A 26331-nucleotide genomic window follows, 5' to 3' on the forward strand; every position below is an offset into this window, starting at 1 on the left:
TTTAAACTCTACATTTATTAGTAATGCTTCAGCCATCATCTCCCTCCCAAAGGAAAGTTATTTGCTTCTCTGACTGCCAGCAATGTGGTGGCATCCCATGAGGAGCCCCAGACTACACCCCCTGCTCCCCATGAGACTGCCTTGCTGCCGTCTCCACTGATGCTGGCAACAGCTATTACTTGTCTTGTCTTGCTCAGGGACTTTTCAGTAGGCTTGCTGCTTGTTTACTGCTTCTGAAAGTGAATAGCTTGTCTTGCATGCCCAGGAGGCAGAGAAAGGAAATTACTAAAGAAAGCAAAAATTGACTGGAAATTATATAGAAGCTGGTGGGGAAGCACAGAAAAGGCTGGGAGAGTAGAAAGTTCAGCTCCAGTCAAGATTAGAAAGAAAGAGTAAAATAGGTGGAGTACTACTATGAAAGAGAGAATGGGAAGAAACACAAAGAAGGAACAGTAAGACCTAGAAAAAAATAAACAGAAAAAAAAGAAGGCAGGAATCTTGACTTTAAAAACAGGTTGAGAAATGGAAATTGCAGAAAAGTGAGAACACAGGAACACAAAACCTGGAGAATTGGTGTCTGGAGTGAAAGCTGAAAAGTAGGGCAGATGAAGTAAACAAAAGGGAAATTGGAAAAAAAAAAGAAGTTATCCCTAACATATCTTTATCAGTATAGAGAGGGGAGAATTCAGACCTGGATGAATCCTCTGTGCAGATCCAGTCCTACCCACCAGAAGGGAATTCATCACATCTTGGGAATCCCAACAACACATACCTTTGAAAGAGGATTTTCACCCATGGAATCTCATGTCCTCTTATGGCTCAATCTTCTGCCCACTTTTCTGTCACATTATGTAACCTGTATCTGGATATGCCCATGTATGCACACACATTATCCTGCTCAGCCTGAGTTGCCTAATGAAGGTACCAACATAGCTACAAAACCACCCTGCTGAGGTAATTTCAGCTGTTATTCCTAGTAATGCATTCATTTTGTTGATTAGTTTTCTGTGAAAGTTTGCACTAAAGTACAAACTTCCCTTATTTAAGATGTTAGAAGGTGGAAAATTACCGAGGGAGAAAGAAATGTGTCATTTTTAAGTGCTTTGTTTTTCTTTAAAGTGTTCTTTTATTTAAATATGAGATCATTCAGAGCAGTAAAATACATTTCCCTGAATCTTAATCACAGGCAGTTCTGCAATTTCAGGTTCTTGTGTATTACTTTAAATATCATCCTGGGGAGAAAGAAACAGTAAAGATTATGAAAGTGTTTTATGTAACTCAGAAAGTACTAGGAGAAAAAGTTCTGAGTTTTAAAAGAGAGGTAACAAAAGAACAAACTGACAAATTAAGAGTTGACATTTTGGATAGAGAAAAATCTTTCACTCTTATTTTTCTTTTAATTCTTTGGAGCTAGACTGGAACCAGACTATGGTACCCAATATTATATCTTCATTAAATGAGATTTTGTCTCACCTCTACTTGAAGAAAATACCAAATGAAGCCTGAGGAAAGGATCATGGAAGACAATATCAAATGAAGCTTGAAGAAGGGATTAGGAATGCATTATATAGCTGAAATGGTTAAAGAGCAAGAATGAATCAGACCTAGATAGAGCAAGTGCTGATCTATCCCAACTGCTGGTCTCTTACACAATAATTAAGAGATGAAATTGTCTGCTTTATATAAGAGATTGGTTAGGTAATTACACTGGCTTCTGCTCCTTTGTACTATATTGGATTTATTACTCATCTTGACCTTTCTGGATTTTTTTCAAACTGATGTTAACGCATCAGATATTATCATTTTGTGTGGGTTCAATATTTCTTGATGGTTTCTCTGAAGCATCTCAAGATGTTACAGAAGCAGTCACAAGGCTGTCCCAACCGTGACTGCAGTTGTCTGATGGCATCTCTAGAAGTTTTAGGACCTCTTTTCCAGAAAATTTTTAGATGGATAGTAGTTAGACTGACTGGAAAATCCTGTTGCCATAAAAAAGGAAAAGTTCTTGAAAGATCTGTATGCCTGGAAAGTTCTTTACTTTTTCTCAGTAATCCAGTTGAGCTAATAAAAGGTACTACTTCCATCAACAAACTATGTTCTCCCTATGTGTAGGCCATTTGGAAAAATGGCTTAGTTTAGCTTAATTATGAGACTTTTACATACTATTGCAAAAATCTAGTGTATAACTGTAACACTGCACCTTTTTTCCCCAAGTGTTCCTTTATATTCTGCTTTAAAAGGATGTGAAACTAAATCAGTCTTTATTTCCTGATCATTGAAAGGAAAAAATCACTTTACTGAGAAAACTATTTTTCCCTTAGAAATACCTTGCAAATGAAAAATTACTGACCCATCATTAAGAGAGAACCATAGGCATTATACTTAGGGATTCGGGTTAATTTGAGCAGGTTAGATATATTTAAAGCCAGTTCTAAGGAGCTATATTTTCTATGTGTTCATGATTTCCTGTAATTTTTTAACCCATTGGTCAATTATAGTTGAGTTTGGCAGAAAGGAGGCATCTCACTGATACTAAGTTCTCACAGGTTTTATGACAGCAGGCAGTCAGGAGGACTAGGATTAGTATCCCACTGAGGGAATGACTACATCATTATCTAACAACTTGTTAAATGCCAGAAAATCTACATGTGGCAATGGGATGCAATATTCTTCATTTCTGGTGCACCTGAAGTTGTTCAAATTGCTTTGACACATTCTGTTTTATCATCTCTACAGAGTGTATGACTTAAAAATAAATTTTGCTCAGAGGCCTTTCATGTAAGTAAAAACAACTACATAAATTTTTTTTCTCTTTGAATGGGATTGCCTCAACTTTCCATTTTTCAATTACACTGATAAGTTTCAACATAGAGACTCTGCTTAAATTTTACTTTTAAACATGGTAACTCTTCACCAGTATGTCTAGAATTGTGTCAAGAAACACTATTCTTTTTCCTTCAGGATTTGGTATTTTGTCATTTTGTCAATAGAACTGGATATTCCTTGTGTCTGTTTTAGAAGCCTGTGTAGCCCCTATGGTTATATATTTTAAAGCCCAAGAATGCTCTGGTCTGAGGTACCAACTTATCTGACCCAAAGACAAAGCACAAAACCTGAAAAAAGCCTTTGATCTCTAAGGCAAAGAGAGTCCATGGGATCTCAATTGCCTTGAAAACCAGTGACCAGCCTGTCTATTTCATTTTCAAAGTCCTCCAGCTCCCAAGACCCCCAGTATATACCTGGATAAAGCATATCCAAATGCAGAAAATTTGCCATCCAGCTGTGAGATAAACTTAGGCACAAGAAGGAAGGAATTCATAGGCTTTGCAGAAAAACAATGAATGAAATTCTGATTCTACCAAGACTGACAGGACTGAGTTAAAGCAGGGGTTTTTTTTTCTGTCTAGCTCTTTTCAACTCCGATTAAGACAAGTCAGCCCTAAACAGAGCATATGGTGGCTGGTATTGCTGTCTTCGAACAGAAAGCAATCTTTTTTATGCATTTGCAATCAGGAGGGATAAAGATTTGACCAATTATATTTTCTTCGCTTAGCTGATTAAACGTCGGCCTTCTGCATACTTTTCTGTCATTCCCTTCTTGATTAGAATTTTCTATTCAACTCTTTATATGCATTTTTTATGCCTCAGTATTATTATTGCATTAAATTCCAATGCAGACAGAATAATCCTTTTGAGGCAATATGGTTCAACCAAACCTCCAATAAAGGCACTCTGATGAAAGATATCCATCTTTTTCCTAGCTTGTTAATTGATTTAATGGAGCTTAAGAGAAAGCAGTCCTGTGCATTTCAAGCTCCTCTTCGGATTGTCCATTATATTTAGAAGATTAGAAAAGAGAAAAAGAAAGAAAAAAGACACTATCCACTCTTTCATTCATCCACCGCTTATCCATTTTCTAACTATTTTTAAAAGGAATTTAGCTTTCATCTTCCTCAATGTTCTGATATGCTAAATGCTGCTTAAGTTTGTTTTCCAGCTGGAAAAAGGACGAGAGGCTTTAAAATGGGAGCAGCAATACAGCCAGTGTTTTAAGGAAGCCTGTAAAAGAGAGATAGCCAGTCTAATTTCAAAAGCCTGAGAAGTCCTGATAATTGAGATAAGTACTTAAAGTTTGGTCCATTTGACCAGTCTCTACTTCTTGAAGGTTTTACCCTTTAAACTATTCTGCCGAACAAATTTTCTCTGTGTATGTTTTTTGGAAAAAACACCCACAATTTATTAAAGAAGGTAATGTGGAATTAGTGCTGTACCATAACAGCAGTTGCTGTAGAGACTGTGCTGTCTTATTAACTGAATAAATAAACTACAATTTTCAAAAGTATTTCACAAACACTATTTCAGTCTTTTGCCCCCGAGTAACTAAATATCTTCATTCCCATTTGTGTGTGTGTACACTGGAATGTTGTACTTGTTAATCCTATACAGTATTTAAAAAATAATATCTTGGGGGGGTGCTAATTAAGGCTGAAATCTTTGTTTATCAGGAATTTTAAATATTGAAGTTGCCCATTAAGCCAATGAGAATACAGATTTAAACACATGTACTGTAACACTGCAGCAGAAAAGAAATACTAAGGAATATGAAGTTGAAAAACTCCTATCAGCACCAATATCCTGTTGGTATCTATATGATTATCCATATTTTGTGTTAGTGCATGGAAAAGTGGCACAAGTTAGACTTCATGTTTGCTTCACAATGAATGAAGCAACTTTCAGTTTTCCTAAGCATCACTTTTAGTGATTAAGATAGAAGAGAAAGTTTTGCTAATAATCACAAAACTCTGTCAAACTCTGTCCAGTTTGCTTGCTCACAGGTTAGTCTCTACTGCAGCACTGCTTCTCCATGTCTTTGGAGCCTCCAGTCACCTCCTCCAGCTGGTGATCTGGTTTAATGGTACTGGAAACCATTTCCACTGCTATGCCTTTGTACTGAAACCCCACTTGCCATCACCAATCAGTATGTGCTTTACCTTCTATGTCATCTGTGTGGCAGCTACCACTTTTTAATAGTAGTAACTACTACACTACTACGCCAAAATGCTCCAAAAAAAAACTAGTTCAAGTGCTACTTACAGCTTTGCTCAAAGAAGACTACCTCCAGTATCCACCCAAGTCAGTAAGATTTTACCTGATCACCACAAGAAAAGGGGGTTTGTTTTAGAACAGTGCTGGAAAGAGTGCTGCTGTTCTCAGGACAGTGCTTGATTCACCTGATAGCAAGGTAAAGTAATTGTGCTTGAGAGAAAGAAAAAGAGGACACAGTGGAGTTTCACAAAGGCAGCCTGAGTTACTTTTGTGTACATTATTAGGTAAAATATATTGATTGGGGTGCTTTATTGTTTAAAACATACAGTTAGAATGCAGGACAGCCTGAAGAGTTTCTCTCACTTGAGAAAAGGAATGCCATGTATAGAATAACTTGTGGATGAAAGCAGGGAGGAAGAAATCTGTGTTTAAAGCTATCAGGGGTGACTAGGGGCTAAAGCAAAGTTTGAAGCAAAGAACTAGGTGGTGGGAAAACATAAACATGCCTTAAAAGAAATGGAAAGCTATGGTTTGGGTACAATTTTTTTGTGTTATTTCTGATTTGCTCTTGTTTGTTCAAGATCAGAAACGGAAGCTGTGAATGCATCCATGGAAAGTTTAATGTGTGCTCTGAAACAGGCAAGTAATTCCTTCTGCCATTCCAACTCTCCCTTTGTCCTCTCCTCCCTTCTTCTGTTCTCCATGTACTGCAACCCAGATGGCCAAAAGTGAGCAAGAACACAGTTCCCAAGAGAAGGTTCTTTATCTACACCCTATGTGTATGGTTTAGTTGACACAGTAGCAACAACAACCAGGAAAACAGTTATTTAAAAATCAGTGGTGATTTGTTCACTGAGTTATTTTACAGCTCTTGAGCAGCTCTGGATGAGAAATACTGTTATCTTGTTAATTGCTAGGTTAACACATACTCTTCTTATAATGAATTAAAGCCCACTGGTTCAAAGGCTCTCTCTATAAATTTATTAAGTGGCTTAAATTAAATCTTACTGATGATACTGGATAAATCCCAGTTAGCTGAACTTGGAATATCCACACTGAAATTATGTTTAGTGTTTTTAAGTACATTTCAGTTTGCATCTAATTTGATTTGTAACTACTCAGTAAAGGCCTACATTATATTATGTGCAAGAAATATCAAACTCTTAACTCTACCTAACACACAAAATTTAGACTTTGTTAGACCATGTATATTCCACATTTTAAAGTGAGAAAAAGAGATTTTATAATGAATTATTTATTATTTATTAATTTAATTATTTAGGTTTCTTAGGTAAATGTGTGACAGGACCCTGAATGCCTGCATGTATATGTGCTAGAATATTTACAATGCCAGCTAGAGAGGTACACAGCTATATATAACAGAAGGATATAAAAAGAAAGATAAGGAGGATGCACAATCCCTTTCTAATTCTGAACTCGGCCTTCGTCACTGCTTTGCAATGTGAACTGGGGCAAGCTAATTGTAATACCATTTGAATTTGCCTTCTAAAGGAAACTACTGGCAAGGATGCTGGAGTGGTATCAGGTGCAAAGGCTCAGTGATCTTATGTTGTGAGTAGCAACTTGCAATACAGGTGTAAGAAGTCCATGACCCACATTCAGGCTACTGCACCAGAGCTCAAGCATGCAGAAGCAGAAAAATACTGAAAGTGCTGATTTTAGAGCCCTGGTTTACAGTGAAACATGAGGATGATGCTCATTTGTAAGGGTGAGACATAGAGAGCTGGCTCCAGAAAAGTTATCAGCAGGTCATAAAAATGGAGATGAATTTTCTGGGAATAATTTAGTAGAGTGTCAGCCAGACAGCCCTCAAGACAGAATTTGTTTGAGAGTACCACTTTGGCTAATATTGGTAGCTGCAGGGGAAAGAGATGAATAAATTGCAAGGGAGTTGTAAAGAGTGGAAAAAATTTGAGGAGGGCAAATGGTGACAGCAGAAACAGCCTCAATAGCAGATCATGTGGAGCAAAGAGAAGGAAATCTGGCAGGAGTAGACAAGTCAATGTGTATTAGTAATAACAGCTAGAGCAAAAGTAATGCATCAGACTTTAAACGTCCAGTGTTTAGTGTGTAGGCAGACACACTAAATAATGGCATGGCATCAGAGTAAGAGTCACTTTACAACTAGGAGCCAAATCACCGTCATGACTTGACGTATCAAGGATGCACCAGGACATCCTCAGCATTTTTACATTCTGAAAACTCTTATTCTATAGAAAATGGAGAAGAAGCAGCTATGTAAATAATAAAAAAGAAACCAGGGGAGATGCCTACAGCCTTCTGCTGTCTACATTTACTCTTTGCTTTGCTCTTTGAATGCCATCACTGAGGCCTTAAATACTTGTGCTTGTGCTTCTACTACAGGGTTGGACATACACTAAAAGCAAAGGGGTCGGATGACAGCAGGGCACTCAGGATCTGCCATTAGCATCTGTGCATGAGCCCAGGCAGCCATGGTATGCTGTTCTTTATGTAATTTTAATATTCTTTTTCAAAACAATTTCAGTTCATCTGCTTGATCAAAGTTTAAAATGTATATAACTATTAGTAGCATTTAATTAACTTATATGTATCATTTAATTGCTCACTTAGTGAATTAAAGATAGGCTGAGGTTTATTTCCATAAGAAATATAGTCCTATAATTTATTCAGAAAGTTCTTGAAATTATCTTTAGACTATATCTTAATCTCTACTTTATGAATAAATTTCTCTATATTGATTTTGTATCATAGGAGGACCCCTAAACTCCTTGTAACTATAAATAATTTTAAGGTAATATATTATAAATATAGTCTGGTGGCATAAGGAAATTAGTGCTGAGATATATGGCAACAGCAGAAGAAGGGAGACCATATCAGAGTACCTAATGCAATATATGCACTTAGTACTTTGCAAAGGTATCAACAGAGTTTGACACAGCATTCTTCTCACACAGACATCCTGTACGTGTGTTTGCATGTATGTGTCAGAGTATATGTATATAGGTGTGTAAATATATGTGTGCATGTATGTGTGTGTATATATATCTATCAACATGTATATACATATATACACATATGCATATATATGTTCTCCCACACATGTATTGATATGTGTACTGGACATACCTCTATGTCCTTTACATTAAATGAAAAAAAAAAACCAAAGTGTAACTAATTAATGTGTCCTATTAGAAACTATATTTCAAATTAGATTTAGTTATCTTATTTAGAGGTTGATACAACTCACGTAAGAGTGTGTGCTTGTATAACCCAAGTTATAATCTCCAAGCAAAGAGGTGAGGGGAAAGAAGATTCTGCTCCAAGTCCCAATTATGTTCTTTGGAAATGAAATGTCCTGATGTTCTATATTCTGCAAGGACACATGATCTGTATCTATTTTCAGCTAACTTCTTTTCACATGGTGGCCTAAAAATAGGCCAGCCATGAACTTTAAATAATGGCTCAGGAAGGTTATTAACCTCTTTCTCACATTCTAAGTTTGTCCCATTGCTCTAAGTATCAATATTATGAAGAACGTATCTGGTGTTAGAGAATGACAAAGCAAGCTACATACACTCCATTTCTGCTCCACTACAGATGCTTTTGCTTCTTAATTCCCTTCAAGGGCTTATATAAATTAAGCTGTCCGCACACAATACTGACAGCATTTCTCTTCCTCTAAGTAGTGAATCTGTTTTCTGCCAGGTGTTAAAAAGCATGAACTATTTCATTTCCAACCCTGCAGGATGGGAGACTTTCTACTCTTAGTGAAAACTTGCATTTTCATAAATACACAAGTGTTTATTCAACGTGTGGCAATGATTGGTACATCGAGTTTCTGGATTTTTGTTTTGGGGATTGTGGATATCTGTACTACCTGCATTTCCCAAATACTCTCTTACAATTCCCATAGCATAATGCAAATTTTTCAAATGTTTCTTAATAATTCTGCTCCTTTCTTACTTTTTAAATAGACACAAATACATTGTTGCTTCCTGATTTTCAACTTAGTAAAAGAAAAAATTCTCACTATGAAGTAAACTTAATTTTTTAATACATGTAAGGGATCTTAATGAGATTACAAAAATAATAGTTTCAGTTGCACAGTGATCTAATGACAGCCATACAGGCTGAAGTGAAAACTGCTAATTACAAAGAATGTGGCTTTTCTTTAAATTGATACCACACAGGTGTTTATTTTATCTACAGAATATTTTAGTCGTGTAGCAATCATCCCATTGCTTCAGCGAGTGCACAAACATGCAATGATCAGTTCACAAATTTGCAACTGTTCATGTTTTAGGGTACCTCATTTGTATCCTTTCAAATTGGAATTTTTTTTGCTTTTCACAAGTGAGGGAAAAGAAAAATTGATTTATTGAGAAGAAAATTTACATAGACTTCACAGAACAAGCTAGGAGATAAAAATCCTTTTCAAGGAATTCCTTGCCTGTCAGTGCTCTACTACTACCAAGGCTGGCTTAGGATCCAGTGCTACTACTGAGCCAGCACTGTGAAAAGGTATTGTGAAAGAGGCAGTGGGGACAGATAAAAATATTGCCTTGAACTCAGTCCAGGAGCTACCAGGAAGTCTGTACCTGTACTCACAGTGTCAGACTCCACATTTTGCTCCAGCTTTTAATTTCACTCCTCTCTGAGACTCTCATTAATCACAAGTATCACATATTAAGTTCTATCAGTGTTAGACACTTTAAATGAAACAAGTGTAATTCAACACCTTGTGCATCCATATCTATGCTATATTTAATTATCTGTCTATTTATAATAATTTCAAAAATTTTAATTCAATTTCCATTTCTATTTAATCCCTTACATAGAAATTATCCATCAAAAGAGATTAGATTTTCAAAAGATTATTCTGGAGCTGTAAAGGAGACTCCAGATTTTCATCACGTACCAAAAACAATTCAGCGTTTCAACTTTTACTGCAGTAAAATTTCAGGAGAAAAGATTTTAAGCATTTGCTTATTGCATCTTCTAGATAACAGTTACAATACAAAAGTACAGATTAGGCAGAGTTTTGTGTAGGTTTCAAAGTAATGAACATCTTTTTTTGCTCAAGTAGCACTAGGATGGAAGTAAAACAAGGATTTAGCATTGCCTTGAGGTGCAAAATTTAACTTGGATTATCTCCCACAGCTTTAACTAGGTTAACCTTCCTAAATCATTAGTGCATCAACAGGAAATTAAATTCATAAATGTACCTTCAGAACAGATCTGGTGCTCTGTTGTTTTTCGCTCTCCTTGTCTTTGCCTTTGAGATCACATGCTTTTAAAAGGCAACTACAGATTTATGCATGGGAAGTGCTGTGTACCCTTCTGTATGCTGTTACTACCATAATGTGCAACTGAGTGCATAAAAATAGGCACATGCATTTGCTTCTGCATCAAACAGTTCATGGCATATTTATTTCCTTTTGCTGGAGGTGAGTCACAACTCTGATCTTTGTGGTGACTTTCATGGGCAGTGGCACATTAAAAGGGTGCCCCCTCAACACTGAACCTTTTGTATTTAATGCCCCTCACACCATTTTTACTGGTTCCACACAAGTGTGCTTCAAAAGCCTTTAGCCTCCTTTCTGAATTTAAATTCCACAATGAAAACTCGAGGAAAAGATGTTCACTTTCAACCACCTCCATTAATGAGATTTACAGGAGAGGGATGGATGTGGGCATGTCTGTACTGTACATCTCTGCCTTGTTTGAAATAGGTTTTCTATTGGAGTCCTGTCTGCATCCTGCCCCTCTGTTTTCTCCTTTCATCTTCCCATGCTTTCATTATGGAATGCCGTGACTTTTTTTTTCAGAAGTCAATGAAGAAGAAATGGAGAACTCTGGAGTACCAGGGTGCCAGATCCTAATCTTGTATTAAGAGAAACAATGTAATTTCCAGCTCTGCATCAAGAATTTTAATTTACTTGTTTTTCAGTATTTATGTTCAGTTATTCTCTAAAGAGTTCAGAGGAACATATTTTAAATTCTGCTCTTTTACTGTAATGAATTAGTAGTCACAAATCAGGGATTAGGGACAATGATCATTTGGTGACTAAATAAAGCAAAATTTCTCACATCCTACCAAAAAGGACACCTCTCAAGCCAAAGCAAGCTTAGTATTAAAAGAATGTGTTTACAAAAGAAGACCTAACTCAGGAGTTATCTGAAGTATGTTACTATTACTATTTTGAACCTCCTAAAAATCAGCAATGCTATCTCTAATTGCAATAGCATATTCAGATCTGATAGGAATGAACATGTTGTGGTAGGCACCAATTTATGGCAATGTCTCTTGGCTTTCCCCAGAAACTGCAAGGAGATTTAAAAAAAAGTGCTTGACTCTTTCCATCCACTGCCCCAAGCACGACCTTGGTGTCAAGCAGCTGAGCAATTCTTTGGTCTGTTAAAAACTGAGATGTGACCGACACTTGGAAGCACGGTCTTGGGCAGAACAAGGCAGGGGGTAAATTTAGTCTCAGCAGGACAGATGCTATTCTCGCACTGCACTGGACCTGGTGCCCACAAAAACCTTTCTGATTCTGCTCTTCAGATGCCTGAACAGCACTTCTCACAGGAGCACACACAGACTGGATTTACTTTTCTGTAACAGGATTTTACCTCTCTCACAGCATCCAGTTTGCATCTAAATAGTTTGGAACTTTTATCAAACAGCTTGCCTCGCTTTATTTGAAAGACAACTGCTGCACTAAGAATCGGGCATTTATTTGGATTAGTATATTTGAAGAACTCATGAAAGAACTGTCATGTCTGAAATATTTATTAAACAATTACAACAAAGGAGTCTTGTAAGTGCAGTAACATGACTATTCAAAATCATAACTACTGAGAAGTACTGGTGTATTATTATCTGCGCTATCGGAAGCAATTAGATCTGGGACTTGTCAAAGCATGTCTCAGCTCAGGATGGCTTTGCTAATAAAGCATGTCAAACACCAATAGGACCGTGATCAAAGTTTCCTGAACATGGGGAACAGCAGTGGAAGTGGCTGACAATTTCACTGCAGCATGTACACCATGAATGTGCATACATCAAAGGGCAAACACTCCCCAGAGCTCAGCAAATCAAACCACATTGTCTTAGGTCCCTGGAAAACAGCCTTGAGTGTGCACACCGTTTGTTACCATGTCACACCTGCGGAGGAAAATCATCTTAAAACACAATAATCCAATCACCACCTGGTGATTTTCTGCCCATTTCCACATTAAAATGGCCATTTGCTACTATTTCCGATTTTAAAAGCTTCATTATAGTTCCTTCTAAGAACTTTTCTTTCAGCCTTGTATACTTGGACTGCAATTTAGACATAATTTACACAGATATTTGAAAACCACCAATTTTCTTTTTCAGCATTAGCCAAATAAATCATGCTGTGGTATATCAGCATGTATTCTGCAAGACTGACATGCTGCATAATTCACTCATGATTCAGTACTCCAGAATATGGACTACAGTTATACTTTACCTGAGCCTCTGAGAAAAACAAACAAACAAACAAACACCCACACCCCCCTTTAATTCACTAATTAAAGAAAAGGAGATATATAAGTGACTTCCAATGTGACTACCTCTATAATGAGGATACATTTTTTTAGTTCTTCTCTTTAAGCTTTGTAGAAAGGATCACTGCATTTTAAAATGCAGAAAAATACAGTGGATTGCAGTGAACTAGTTACCTGTTTTTATGAGATAAATTTATGGACATAAGTTGTAATGGAATCAAAATCTCCAAATTCAAACATTTCTATGATAATTTATTGTGTTATAATTAAAAAAAAAAGCTACCATTATTTTAATATTTGAAAGTCCAATCACACCCCATTTTGGCCTTATATTATTACTATGGAGATGCTTCATCTTTTGTGCACAGGACTATAGTATAGTCTAAATAAGAATACATTGCTTAGTGATTTCTAAAGATAATTACTAAATAAAAGAAAGATATTAAAAAAGAGATAAATTTTAATAGGGAAAAGGAAAAGGTCAACAATTAAGAAATAACACTGAGGTTACCAAATTGCTAATTTTAAAACTGACTTTAAACACACAAAATATTTCTCTACAAAAATACCTAATTTGTTTACAAGTACCAAGCCATCTGGTTTGGGTCCAATTTTCACTCAGATACAATATAAATTATAAATCGAGTAATGAAGCTTTCCTTCACTTTATTGTGAGAGTACTTTTCTCACAGGAACTGTCACAAAATGCCACTCCTAATGCAGCACTAAGAGGCTTCTCGGAACCCTACACCTGACTCATTAGGCTGTTGTGGGTACCACAATGTACCTGCATTCACTATCCCCACGGGAACAACAGAAGTCAAGGACTTCACAAAGGTCTGCTCAGTTCCAGAAACAGCACCATGTAAAGGTGGAGAAGCTTGCAAAAAGAAACTACAAGAAGCTTCTTATGGTCTGGTTGGAAGTTACTGGTGGGGAGCAATATTAAGTGATACACCTAAATAAATGCATGAAATTATGTATTTGTTACCACTTAGTTTTTACCATTACAATTTAAAAGAAAAAGTAAACTCATGCTTGGCAGTGATTAAAAAGCAAATCAATATTAGGAATTACTTTCATTATTATAGCATATATCTTGCTGCAGAACTGATGCTTTCACCTCTAAAAGGCTATAGTAGACCCAGGGAAAAAATAATGAAAATGGCAAGAAGAATGATCTAGCTTCCATGCAAGAAAGAATTAACATTTAAAAAGTATATTTAAGGATGTTATCCCAAAACTATAAAATCATAACTGGCATGCAAAGAGTCAGTAAAAATTGACTGTACTATATCATTTTTGCTACAAGAATTAATGGCCATCTAAACCAAAAAACATTTGGAGCCATTTTCAATTCCAAAAGAAGATGGTGGTTTCTCATGCAGGAGTGGTCAGGTCTGTGCTCTTTGACAAAGGATGGTGTAGCTGCAAAGAGTACTTAGAATTAAAGAATGCAAATAAGGAATTGGAAGAGATGTGTATTAAGGATTACCCAGTACTGAACGTGAAAATACTGAAACCCTTCACCTGAAAATACTGAGAGTCTAGGACAGTCATTAAGGGTCACCATACTTTCCCTGTTCTTGTTCTTTCATGGGCATGCACCCACAGCCACTGCTGGCAAGACTGATGGCTTAAACAAAGGCCAGAGCTGAGTCACTTTGACTCATACTCAGTTACAAGATGGAACTAGCAATGTATATGTATTTCAACTTTTATAACTCAGGTGTTCTTTTGAAATATATATTTCTCTTAGGAGCATTTGGTTTTTTTAGCTTCTTGTCTGTAGAGTCTCCATTTCATGTAATGACAATTACAAAGAACACTTTGGGATTAAGGCCTTCTGAGGCCAAAGGATATTCAAGCCTTGTAGAAGGTAAAAATTACAAGTTAAAAAATGTGAAGTTTAATAGCTCAGCCTGCTGAAGAGCTAGAGATGATATTTATATAACGACAACGAGCTAATTGTTTCTAATCACTGAGTCAAGAAATGAGGGAGAGAGACAGTTAACTGCAATTGCTATTAAAGACAGAATTTATTTCACATGTCAATTGCTGTTAGAAAATGCAGTCTTTTTTCTAAGCTAGTCAGCTATGTTTTCTTTACCGTGAGAGCATGTGTGTGTGGGTGGTGTGTGCAGAGAGAGCCTGATTATTATCTTAGACTTGTTGCAGAACTTGTATGGAGCGACAGATAGGTTGGATGAATCCAACGCTGCATGGCATCGAAGAAGAAATTTAAAATCTGTCATCTCTACCAAAATTCTAACTGCCAGGAGTCTCTTGATTATCCTGTTCTTGAGAAGACTGGACACGTATTATCAGATAAGTCTATCTGTGGAAATGGGGATATGCTTTCAATTCAAGTGAAATTTCTGAATTTAATGAAAAGAAACCCTTATCGTTTACTTTTGAGAGTACACGATACATACAGAGAGCATGTATGCTTACAAGCAGATATGCACATAGCATATTGCAATTTATGGTTAATTCAGTTTGAGCGTGCAGAGCTGAGAGTATCCAATTAATTACGTTACTGGTGGACTAATACACCCAAATTGTGCAATTAACTAAACAGGGGAGAATATAGAGCTTTTCAGTCTCATAAATGTTGTCTTAGTTCCCAGCCATTGAATGCAATCTCTTTGTTAATACTAGATTATTCTTGAAGGATACAGGTCAGGAACCAGTTGCTTTACTCAACTTTGAAGCACTTAGACAGAGCCTTGTACAGTTTAAAAAGGTTCAGGATTCCTTTTCCCCTTTTTTTTAATGAAGCCTTGTTAATTGCCCACAATAAGCATGACTCTATTTCTATTATCCAACCAAGCTAGGCACTCACACACATGCATCAAATCTTTTTTCAGATTTTCATTATTTTAATCATCCAATCCACCATGAATGTTCCAAACATATTGTTCAGAAGCTCATTAAAATGAACATTCATCCTCTTTTGCAAAGTCTTAACCTCTGCTATCAAGGCAGATGATTGTCCTGCTCTGCACTGGTGTGACCTCACCTTGAGTCCTGTGTGCCATTTTGGGTGCCAGAGTATAAAAGGACATTGAACTATTAGTGGAGGGTAACAAGAATGGTGAAGGGCCTTGAGGGGAAGCTGAATAGGAGCAGCTGAAGTCACCTGGTCTGTTCAGCCTGGGGGAGACTGAGGGGAGACCCCACTGCAGTTACAACCTCCTTGTGAGGGGAAAAGAAGGGGCAGGCACTGATCTCTTCTCTGAGTGCCCAGTGACAGGATCCAAGGGAATGGCTTGAAATTGTGCCAGGGGAGGTTTAGAAAAAGGTTGCCTATTAAAAAAGATTTTTCCCCCAGAGGGTGTTTGGGCACTGGAACAGGCTCCCCAGGGCAGTGGTCACAGCAGCAGCCTGACAGAGCTCAAGAAGTGTTTGAACACTCTCAGGCACAGGGTGTGACTCCTGGGGATGGATGGTGCTGTGCAGGGCCAGGGGTTGGACTCAATGACCCTGAGTCCCTTCCAACTCAGCATATTCTATGATTATATGATTCTATGATTCTATAAGCATATACAGCTTTATTACTAGCATTGATCATGTAAGAATTATTTTTACACTAGATTTTTGCTGCTAATTCTATGTACTTTAGCTATTTTTAATGGTTGAATGATCATATTTATATCATGCATAATTACTTTCTTGCTAAAAAAACCCCCAAAATTTTAAAACATGGACCAAAAAGAAGGTCATCACTCTTAAAGAAAGCATAGCTGTGGAAAATTTCAGCCCATACAGTAAATTTGGATGGCTGAGAACAAGAAGTAGTGAAAACTCTGCAATTTTTTCATAACATTTCACGATGCTATAATTACTCAGCAGTTAGTATAGTTTCTTTTGTTCTGCTTACTCCAAGTGAGGAAATAATGGTTTCAGATTAATGTCTTCATCAGAAACTACTTTTATCAAGCTAACTATGTCCTATGGAGACTCTGAATGTTTACTCTAAATTCCAAGTACAAGCAAATGTAGGATTAATTAAAAACTCAAGAAATGCACTAAATATTTAGTTTTCAATGATGCAGCCAGGGTATTTTTGCTATTACCTATTATAGCCTTGTGCAGTTAATAGCATGTAACATGGTAAAGCCCATCCAATATATGAATAACTATAGTCCACCTTTAACAGCCTCCAATTTATTACCCATTATTTGCATCAAAAAGACACCACCTGCACTACTAAACTGCACATAATGAAGTGGTAGCTAAAACAGAATTTGAAACTATTACTAAGCAAAGTACCTAAGTGATGTTTTCAGGCCACAGTTGATAAGCTGCCTTGAAAATTTGGACAGATTCATTGAGAAACCTGTTCTGGCACTGCCAGTGGCCAGTTATTATTTTTCTCTTTCTTTGTTTTGACCTTTCTCTGGAACTCTACTGTTTTGTCAGCAGGGCAATGTGCAACCTGATTGTAGTTATTTTTTTGTTATATAAAAGAGAGAACAAAAAAGACCTGCTAAGTATAGCATAACCATAGCAAAATCAGAAGCCACTCCTTCCATGAAATTCTATTATTCTTTCATGTTTTTAGGGGCTCATTAATTTTTGAAATTTTACATGCTTGATTTCTCACCAGAAGTGCTTTTTGTTTTTTATGGTTGACCAAATTTGCCTTTCTGCTTCTAAGCTGTTAGAAAACAAGGAGGGGAAGGGGACAGGGCTAGGGGAGGGAGAGTGGAAGGAAGGAAACAAAAAGGGAGGCAGGAAAAGCTGAAAACACAAGTAATTACGGTGCCACAATTGCAAATTGCTGATAGTAAAATAGTATTTTGCAATGGAAGGGTATCAGGCTTTACTTTTGGATAAATGCTTTTCTTAGAAGTAGAAACAGATGAAACTGTTTCTGCTGTCAGTGTCTGTACATGCTTCTGTTCTCTTAACAAAACAGAAGCTCCATACTGGCCAAGATTCATGTTTTTACTCTCACTGTAGTTTAGGGGTGGTTCCTACACTTCTCCTGTCCCACACGGCAGATTCTTGCAGTACATTCTCCTCTTGGCATTTCAAAAGCTACTGAGGAGAGCCATAGTGTAAATAGGCAGTGGCAATGCAGAAGCCAGGGCCCTCTACCTGCACTCCAAAACACTAACTCAAAATATAAAGGAAGGCCTCAGTCTACACCTGTGTGAGGGAATTAAGTAGGTCAAGGATCTGGAACTTAGTCATGGGTTATTAAATTGTTAGAACAACCATGGTTTGGCCTGATTTTGACTTTAAGCATCTAGCAAAGACCAACAATTTTGGTCAGCACTCACCATTACCACTTGGCAGTTTGTAGGAAGGACGCTACGAGACTTTCACAACAGAGGTGTGGATAAACTGTGACTTGGCAAGGTTTTGTTTCTTTATGACTATTTTAAATATGGAACTTGATTGAATTTGGCAATGGATTATGACGTTCTCCCCTCCCAACAAAGTGCAGGATTCAGTAGTACAGAAAATCCATCACAGACAAAGATTCTCTCTTTGCCCCTCAAAACTTGAAAAAAACCCTGACCAACCTTCATCTATCTTTCCAAAAGTATAGATACACACACATATGGACACATAATCAGCACCACTCCTCCAAAAGCAGAGGATATTAGAAGCACTGAAAATTGGTAGCACTGAAAATTACACAAGTTTCACATACTAGACTGTTCCACCCTTAATTTTCTTGTTTCTTTTCTCTTTTCACTTTTTATGCTCTCTTCCCTTTGAGTTTTTTAACTTGCTTCTTCTCTGGGTATTTTTCCTCTTCTTTCAGTAGAGGATATCAGCCAACATCCTCGACCAGGTCAGGCATGAGCACAGCCCAACAGAAGACCATCTGATTTCTATTCCCATTAAGAAGCTACTTCTGCTACTGCAAGATCCCACACCAGCAGAGAAAATTCCAACTGCTTCCACACATCACATCACATAACATAGCAAAGCATAACCCCTAAAAAAGAGATTTTTTAAATGACTTTTATATATAATATTCCAGCTTCCTCATCTCAAGTAAAGACCACCTTTACCAACGATGCTACTTTAGAAAATGAAAAAAGGCAACCCTCCCTTGGTGGTGACTCTCAGTGGTTTTATCTGTATAGATGTATGGCTGACAAGTAGGGAGAGTAGAAAAAGAATTTCACCCAGGACCATTTTAGTCCAGCTGATCTCTTTTTCAAAAAGTGGCAGAAATGTGAACTTCAGTCAACAATAAGGGTGTGGTTTTACTCTTTGGCAGGATTTTATCCTTTGGCATCCTCATGTGGCAGTGATTGACAGACTGGTCCTGAATAGAGTGTAGATCTTCTTATTTCTTTGTGTCAACCTAGTATAAATTTAATTATCCTGGTCATCCATTGACTATGGTAAAGAAGCTGAAATGCTATAGAAGGTAAAGAGCATTTCAACACAGAAACAGCAAAGATAAGAAGTTTTTTCCTAGCATGAAGAGCTATTCAAATACTTTAATCTTACCTCCCTTAGAGGATCATTGAGCTCATTCAAAATATTTTCTTCATCAAAGATCTTGCCTTGGTAGCGATGCTCATAGTAATCATGGATCTTCTGGCGCATCTCAGCAGGTAACTTGTGGAATGACATGTACTGTTCCACTTGCTTGTACTGTCAGGATAAAAAAAGGAAGGAGAATTAGAAAAAAGCCTCAAATTTTTGCTATCTAAAAGTATCTACAAAATACAAATTCATTCATGTGTCCACTTAAGCTCTACATATTTTATAAAGGTAACAATTTTTTCACATATCAGAAAACTCTCACACAAATATTAATTAATGTAATATTACTCACATGACAGCATATCTACAAATTACAGAAACTACCTTTGGCATCCATATGAATATATAAATTTTGAAAGCCAAACCCTCATACTTCTCATATGTTTCCTAAATTCCCAGCTGTACAGGAGCTGCAATAATACACCAACACAATTTTTAGCTCATGCAGTAGACAGGAAAGCTGTACACAGTGTTTAGTCTGTTGCACTGCATTTGGGGAGAGCTGAAGTTGTGAAATTTTAGAAACTGGCTATGCTGTATTGCTAAGCAACATATTAATGTTGTGTATGCTTATGAAGTTAAAACCTGTGGAGAAAATGAAATAGAAAACATTCCTCAGGAGGGATGAAGAGAAAGGTAAACTAGAAAAATAGGTGTGGGATCAGGAAACAGAAAATGAGGGAAGAAAAAGATACCAGGATCCAGGAGACCAAGAAGAGCTCACTTCATTTACCCTGTACATTTGGTTTCTTAGTTTTTACTAGTCCTCTGTCCTATATTCTGGGGATTTGCCTTTTTTTGGATAGCATAATTTTCAGAAGATGAAGTCCCAAATCAACATACTCATAGTAAGACCCACAAAAAGGACAAGTTGTCTAAAGTACAAATGGACCAATCCACCAGAATAAGATTTTTGCTCTTCAGAGCCCCCATCCTTGTCTCAGCTGAAAAGGATAAGGCACTGAGGCAGAGAAGGATAAATCCCTTCTCAGGCGGAAAGGTGAGTTAAAACTTGGCAGAAACTTGATTCACAGATGTAAACAGTCTTAATTTATTTTTTATTAGTTATTTCATGCTTAATTAGGGAATCTAAACTGTTTCCAACGAGAAAACCAATGAAGTCCTAATTAGGATTGGCACCTCTGTAGAACAATTAAGCAAATGTATAATGTACATGCCCTCTTTTGTGAACTGCAGCATCCATCCTTTAACTTATATAATTGAAGACTGTTCTATCCTCTGTAACTGAAATTAGCTTTTGCTTTGCAAAGTGGCAAAAGATTAGATAAGGCCATGTGTACAACATACATTCCAAAAATACAAGGAAAGTAATTCTGCATGGGACTATTTAACAATGACTATGTTAGAGTGATTTAACCCTTGCACAGCCATTTTGCCCTTCTGCAGTAACAATTCTTCACCCACATCCTTAAGATGTGAGATTTAAATTTGCATACTTGACATTGGTTTCTGATCTGATATGAAGAAATTTATCCATACATTGTGGGTTAAAATCAGACATCATCACTATGGCCCCTAGGACAGAGGCTGCTCCCTCACACAATCTTATTCACACACAATGGGCTTAAGTAACACTAATAATGAATAATCCTTGCTAATAAAAGAAATACATTCATTCTGATGTATATTGCAAGCAAGCTGCAGAAGATTTTTATGCCAGAATGACCTTGAAATAGGGAAAATTCGAGCTACAAGGAAATTGCTTGGGCAGCAATTTCCACTGCTGCCTTTCATTAGTGCTGTTATTTGAATGGGGGCTTTCTCCTGCACTAGCATGCTATTTTCTTTAACAAGATTTATGCTTTCACATGAGACTTTTAGGGAAAAAGAAAAAATAAAACTAGTAGGAAAGTAATGCTTCTCACTGGCATGTCTCAAAAGTGTTTTCAAATTAGTAATATATAGAATAATAGGCACAGATGAATATTAGCATCCTTTTCTTTAAAAATCTATGAAGAAGTGAAAAGCCTTCCCCAATTTCCAGAAGTTTTTAATCATCTAATATAATATCAAGATCCCTTCTCATATCTAAATATCTGAGTCTGTGAGTGGGTAGTATACTATGACTAGCTCTTTAATCAGTATTTTCCTAATGTTTCTCAGTGTGTGATTTTGGCTCATTTTCTATATCATTCACTGTTCTACTACTCCCTTCTTGACGTTCTGTTCACGCGTAGCGTTACCACAAAACTTTTAACTTGCCCTCTTGTTCAGGAACTGTTATCTTTCATTAACTCTGCAAAAGAAATAATTACTTTTTCAGTTCCTCAGAAAAGCAAGTTCATATTGTCAGCCTGCTACATGTTACTGGCAATACTGTATTCCAGATTAGTTGCCACTGTGGTGTGTCACATGAAAATTGCAAAAAAAACCGTGCTGAAATGAAGACACAAAGAGAGCAAGATTAATATGGTCTTGTTAATTTTATGTAGTAAACCAGGAATTTGTCTAAATTAATATTGGAGAGTATTTTCTTTGTGGATACAGATATCAAATATCAGTATAAGACCATAGATATCAATAGTGGTTAGAAATAAAGGTATTTTTCACTTTAATGTAATTATACTGTGTATTATTCCCGGGACTGTATTTATGCATTACAAAAATGCAAATAGCATTAAGAGAACTGAAATATTTTCTGGAAGAGATAAAAGATGTAAAAAAGATTTTAAAATTTTCATTAGTGTTTTGAACCCCTTAAAAATATGATAATTCAGTAGCTTTTTGATTTTTCTAAGTATAATTTTAGATCTGAAGTGGAAAAAACTGTCAATAAAGTTAAATTTTGTTTAAAAACGATCTTTTAATCATATTTAAAATGGCTGTAACCTATCCACATTTGAAACTACATTTTAATATGTGAGAAAAACAATTTCTTTCTAATGACTCTTCTCATTACACTGCATCCTCTATCTTATCCCCTCTAGACTTAAAATTTTGATTTGCACTTGCTTTTTTGTTTTGGGGTGGGATTTTTGCTACTTTTTTTGGGGTTTTTTTCTTGTTTGCTTTGGTTTATTCAGAAAATAGATGCCTTAATCCCACATTTATAAGAACACATCTGGTGTTTATTACATTTGTGTAAAAAAACTTTCAGAGCCACAGTAAGCCCCCTCAAGACTGACTTCCTTTTTTTTTTTCTTTTATTTCTGGCTTTTCGTATGACATATGAGAGGCACCAGACTACATTCAAATACAAAAGACTCTGGTAGCCCCCTGCTTTTTAATTTCTAATACCTTTCCATCCTTGCTCCAGCAGGTAGCACCTGATTTTCCAGGAAGGACTATTTAATAAGGACTTCACATGTGCACATCTAAAGGGATGTGCCATAACTGTTACAAATATATATTCCTGGTCTTTTCAATGCTATTGAATGGAGTAAGTACTGTGTTGCAGACCACTCTTCAACTATATATTTTTTTTAAATGAATATTGAGTTGTCTCTCCTAAAATGGCTATGTATATTAACGAGATTTATATATTGCACTGTCATAATTTCAGTAATTTATATATGTTTTCTATTCATCACTGAAATGAAAATGCCAATACATGCTACAAAATTGCTGAAATAGGTAACAGCTAAGTGGATTTCAAAGTTTCAAAGTAACATTCCACATATTTTAATGCAAACCACCACCCAGTAGTATTTGAATCTTGCTGTTTCAGATATAAGTTTATTCATGGTCTCTCTGTATGTAGCAAAATTCTGCTACTGGACTCCTCCAGCAAAAGGTGAAGAGTATGACATGAGTTATATAGGGTCCATAATAGAATGGGTTAAGAAAGTGCAGTTATCTTAAAAAAATAGGTATGGGAAAAGGCAAAGGAGAAGAAGGACATACTGTGCATAACAATTTGCAACTGAGGCAGGGAAAATATTTTAACAATATAATGTTAAATCACAATACAAAAAAAAAATCCCAGTGAAACCAGTAGAACAGAAACCTGAATGTTGATCTTTCATAAGATATTTTAGCATATATGTTGAGCCTACCAGATCCTTTCTTCACAAATTTTCGTAACTAACTAGTTGAATTGACTTTTTAGCTGAAAAATTTCTCGGAGTCCTAATAATCTTTACAGCTCAGCATTCTGTCCTTGATACAATAAATGACATAAATATTTGAAAGACATGAATAGCATCAGTTGAAAAACATGAAACTAATTACCTTCATGTGCCTGGAACTGCTCCCACCTAAACTATCTGAATACTTTTCAAGCACAGGTGCCAAAGTCAAATTTTTTCAAAATGTCAACACTCAGCAACTTCCAAACTGGCTATTTTTTCAAAGAACCTAGGTCCGTGTACCATCAGTTAAAAGTCCAGCTTGAACAATAGGCCTTTTGCACTTCTTACAATAATTTTGTCCTTGGCAATAGAGCCTCACTTTTAAGAAAGTTTCCCCCAAAAAACTAAGCAACTATAAATAGCATTTTATTGAGACTTATAGCCAGTCAAATATATTTATAGCCAGCTGTATCTTTACAAATACAAAGTTTAATGATATGTGGCGAAAAAAAATCCTATATACTGATTGCAAAGGTAAAAGAAAGCAAAGATCATTAGTGAAATCCTTCTACTGAATCAAGGAAGTTCTGTCCCACAATTTAGATGCAACAAATCCATCAGTAGTCTTAAAATGGTTTGAAGATACTTGCATATCATGTATGAAGGAAGAATCTACACAGCATTAAAATATGCAGAAGATTTAACTCACTGAAAAGGAGTAGAAAGATAAGAGGAGGAATTTGATTAAGATGAATCCTTTCTAAGTAACAAACATGCTATTTCAAGAAGCTCAGTGGTCATATATAGTTCTGAACCTTATTTTAAATTTTAGTCTAAATATATTCAGATGCAGTTTAAATCAACTAATGTTAGTACAAAATTATCTAGCAGTTTCAAAAGATACTGTCTCTTGGTATTTCTCTCTGGAGTATTTATAGTGAATTGTGTCTCTTCCCAGCTTCATGCAGGTAGTTGATTCTGCTTTTTGTTCAGATCACAGCATTTTTGTTTAGAACTGGCTCTCTTCTCTTTCATCTGTTCTAGCTTGGGTTCATTTCTATCCAACTGCAATTACTAGAATAGTACATAATACTTTAGAAGAAGTATCACCAATTTGTAGTTCAGACTGATTTCTTTCCCATCTATTGCAAAACCAAGACACATTGAAAATGTTGTTTGCAGCCATTTTATGAGCAGCTTCAGCACTCAGATTTCTCATTTTCTCCTTGCCACTTACAGTTGCTGTTCTCTTCATCTCCCAGTTTGTAACAGCAGCTTGTACTAGTACCTGAGTCCCTATATTTTGAGTTTCTGCATTTCATCTTATTACTATTACTTGATCTCTTAAAACTAAGTTCATTCTATTTTGATCTTTCTGCAATACTAGCATCTGAAGCTTTATACCACCCTAACCAACCTTTATACCTATCAAACCATTGCTTAGCACAAGCCTTGTGGGAATATCATGCCTCTAGGTATTTTTCTACCACACAATCACAAATCAATTAGGTTGGAAAAGACCTCTGGGATCATCAATTCCAAACAGTGACTAAACACTACAATGTCAACCACACCATGGCACTGAGTGCCAAATCCTTAAACACCTCCAGGGAAAGTGACTCCACCCCTTCCTTGGGCACCAGCCCATTTCAATGTTTTATCATCTTTTCTATGAAAAAATTTCTCTCTAAAGGCTAACCTGAGACTCCCTTGGGAAAGGTTGAGACTATGTCCTCTCAGTCCAGCTTGGTATCTCAAAAACTTGCAATTGGGCCAAAATAACCAAACTGGGGTGTAGACTGGCAGTAGCACATGTGACAGCAAAGAAAATTGCTGTCCTTCACCAGATTTGCTCATGAGAGAAGAATGAGGTCTATATAGCCTAAAGCAAATCAGTTTTGTGTAGGTGACATGTTATGATCTACGTGGCAAATATCTACACAGAAGAGATGCCAGAAACATCCTGTATGTCCCAATACATAAATGCACATAAGAAGTGTTTAGTTCTGATTAAACCCAGAATTCAGCTGACTAACAGTTACCAAGCATTTAAAAAACCAGCTGATCTTAATAGCAAGCATAGAATAAAATGGACAACTAAATACTTTTATAGTGTTCAAATAGCTTTTTAGTGGTAGCTTGTTTCTATAAACACAGTTTAAAACATTAAAAAACTATTTTCCAGTATTTTTTAATCCCTATGAAAGCTCACTGGCTTTACACCTCAGAAATTATTGATATCAAAGTCCTTTTTCTCTCTGCTATTGTGCTGTAAAGCCTTGAAACAAACTAAAGGAACAGAGGAGCTTTGACTCACCTCTTGTCCTTCACTTTGTTGAGCTCAAGGTTTTGTTTTCTGATTACAGATTTTTATTTACTTTTCAGTGAAGAAAAGGGAGTAAATCTTTCTGATTTTCATACAGACTGGGGGGAAGATGGAGGAAGAGGCCCAGGAAATTGTTTCAAAACATATGAACACCCAGTTTAACAATTTGCATATACATGGAGTTTTAGGCCCCTCCTTTCTCTGCAGGAGGTACCAAGCAGAAGAATTTTGAAGAAAAGAGGGAAGGTTCAACAGGGATCCTGTGATACAGAACAGGAGGGATAGCACTTGCGACAACTGTATAGCCAAATGCAGCGTTATATTGAAGCTACCCAAAACAAAATGCAAAATGTTGTAAGGTAAAAAACCATTATGTTGGGGGTTTTGCTGCGGGCTTTTTGTTTGTTTATTTGTTTTTTAATGGAAAAATAACTTTCTTGAAGTGTATAAAAGCTAATGGTTTTCATGGAAAATTTTGCTTTGTGGAAAGTATGCTTGTTATTCAAAATATCTGCCTCCCTCTCAAGCTGCAGTGATGCTCAGCCCTGGAGATAGCATGAGCTGTATGGAAGGGACAGAACTGAACGATGACCACACATTTGCAAATTGCAGAAGGGGAGAAGCTTTGTCATATTAAAGGCATGAGAGGTTTTCTTCCTCTCTCTCAAAATTGTTCTAATGCATGGTGGGCTTGGAAAGCGAACAATCAGGGAATTACACAAACTAAGAAATATTCAGGAAGCTTCAATTTCTAGCGAAACATTAAGTGCATAAAAATAATATTCTGGTTTACAATTGACAGTAATGTCTACTACACTTACATTTCGCATTCAGCTGAGTGTTGACTTTTCACTCAAATTACATTGA

At 36.5% G+C, this 26331-nt stretch overlaps 1 protein-coding gene across 1 annotated transcript in view; it reads right to left on the reverse strand.

Moving 5' to 3' along the window:
* HCN1 (hyperpolarization activated cyclic nucleotide gated potassium channel 1) overlaps window positions 1-26331 on the reverse strand; it is a 194796-nt gene that overhangs the window by 24976 nt on the left and 143489 nt on the right. Inside the window, exon 5 of the mRNA XM_036403601.1 lies at window positions 19069-19215. Coding sequence (XP_036259494.1) covers window positions 19069-19215 — 147 coding nt within the window. The remainder of the gene's footprint in view (window positions 1-19068; window positions 19216-26331) is intronic.

The sequence above is a fragment of the Molothrus ater genome, chromosome Z, assembly GCF_012460135.2.
Source record: "Molothrus ater isolate BHLD 08-10-18 breed brown headed cowbird chromosome Z, BPBGC_Mater_1.1, whole genome shotgun sequence".
Lineage (NCBI taxonomy): Eukaryota > Metazoa > Chordata > Aves > Passeriformes > Icteridae > Molothrus > Molothrus ater.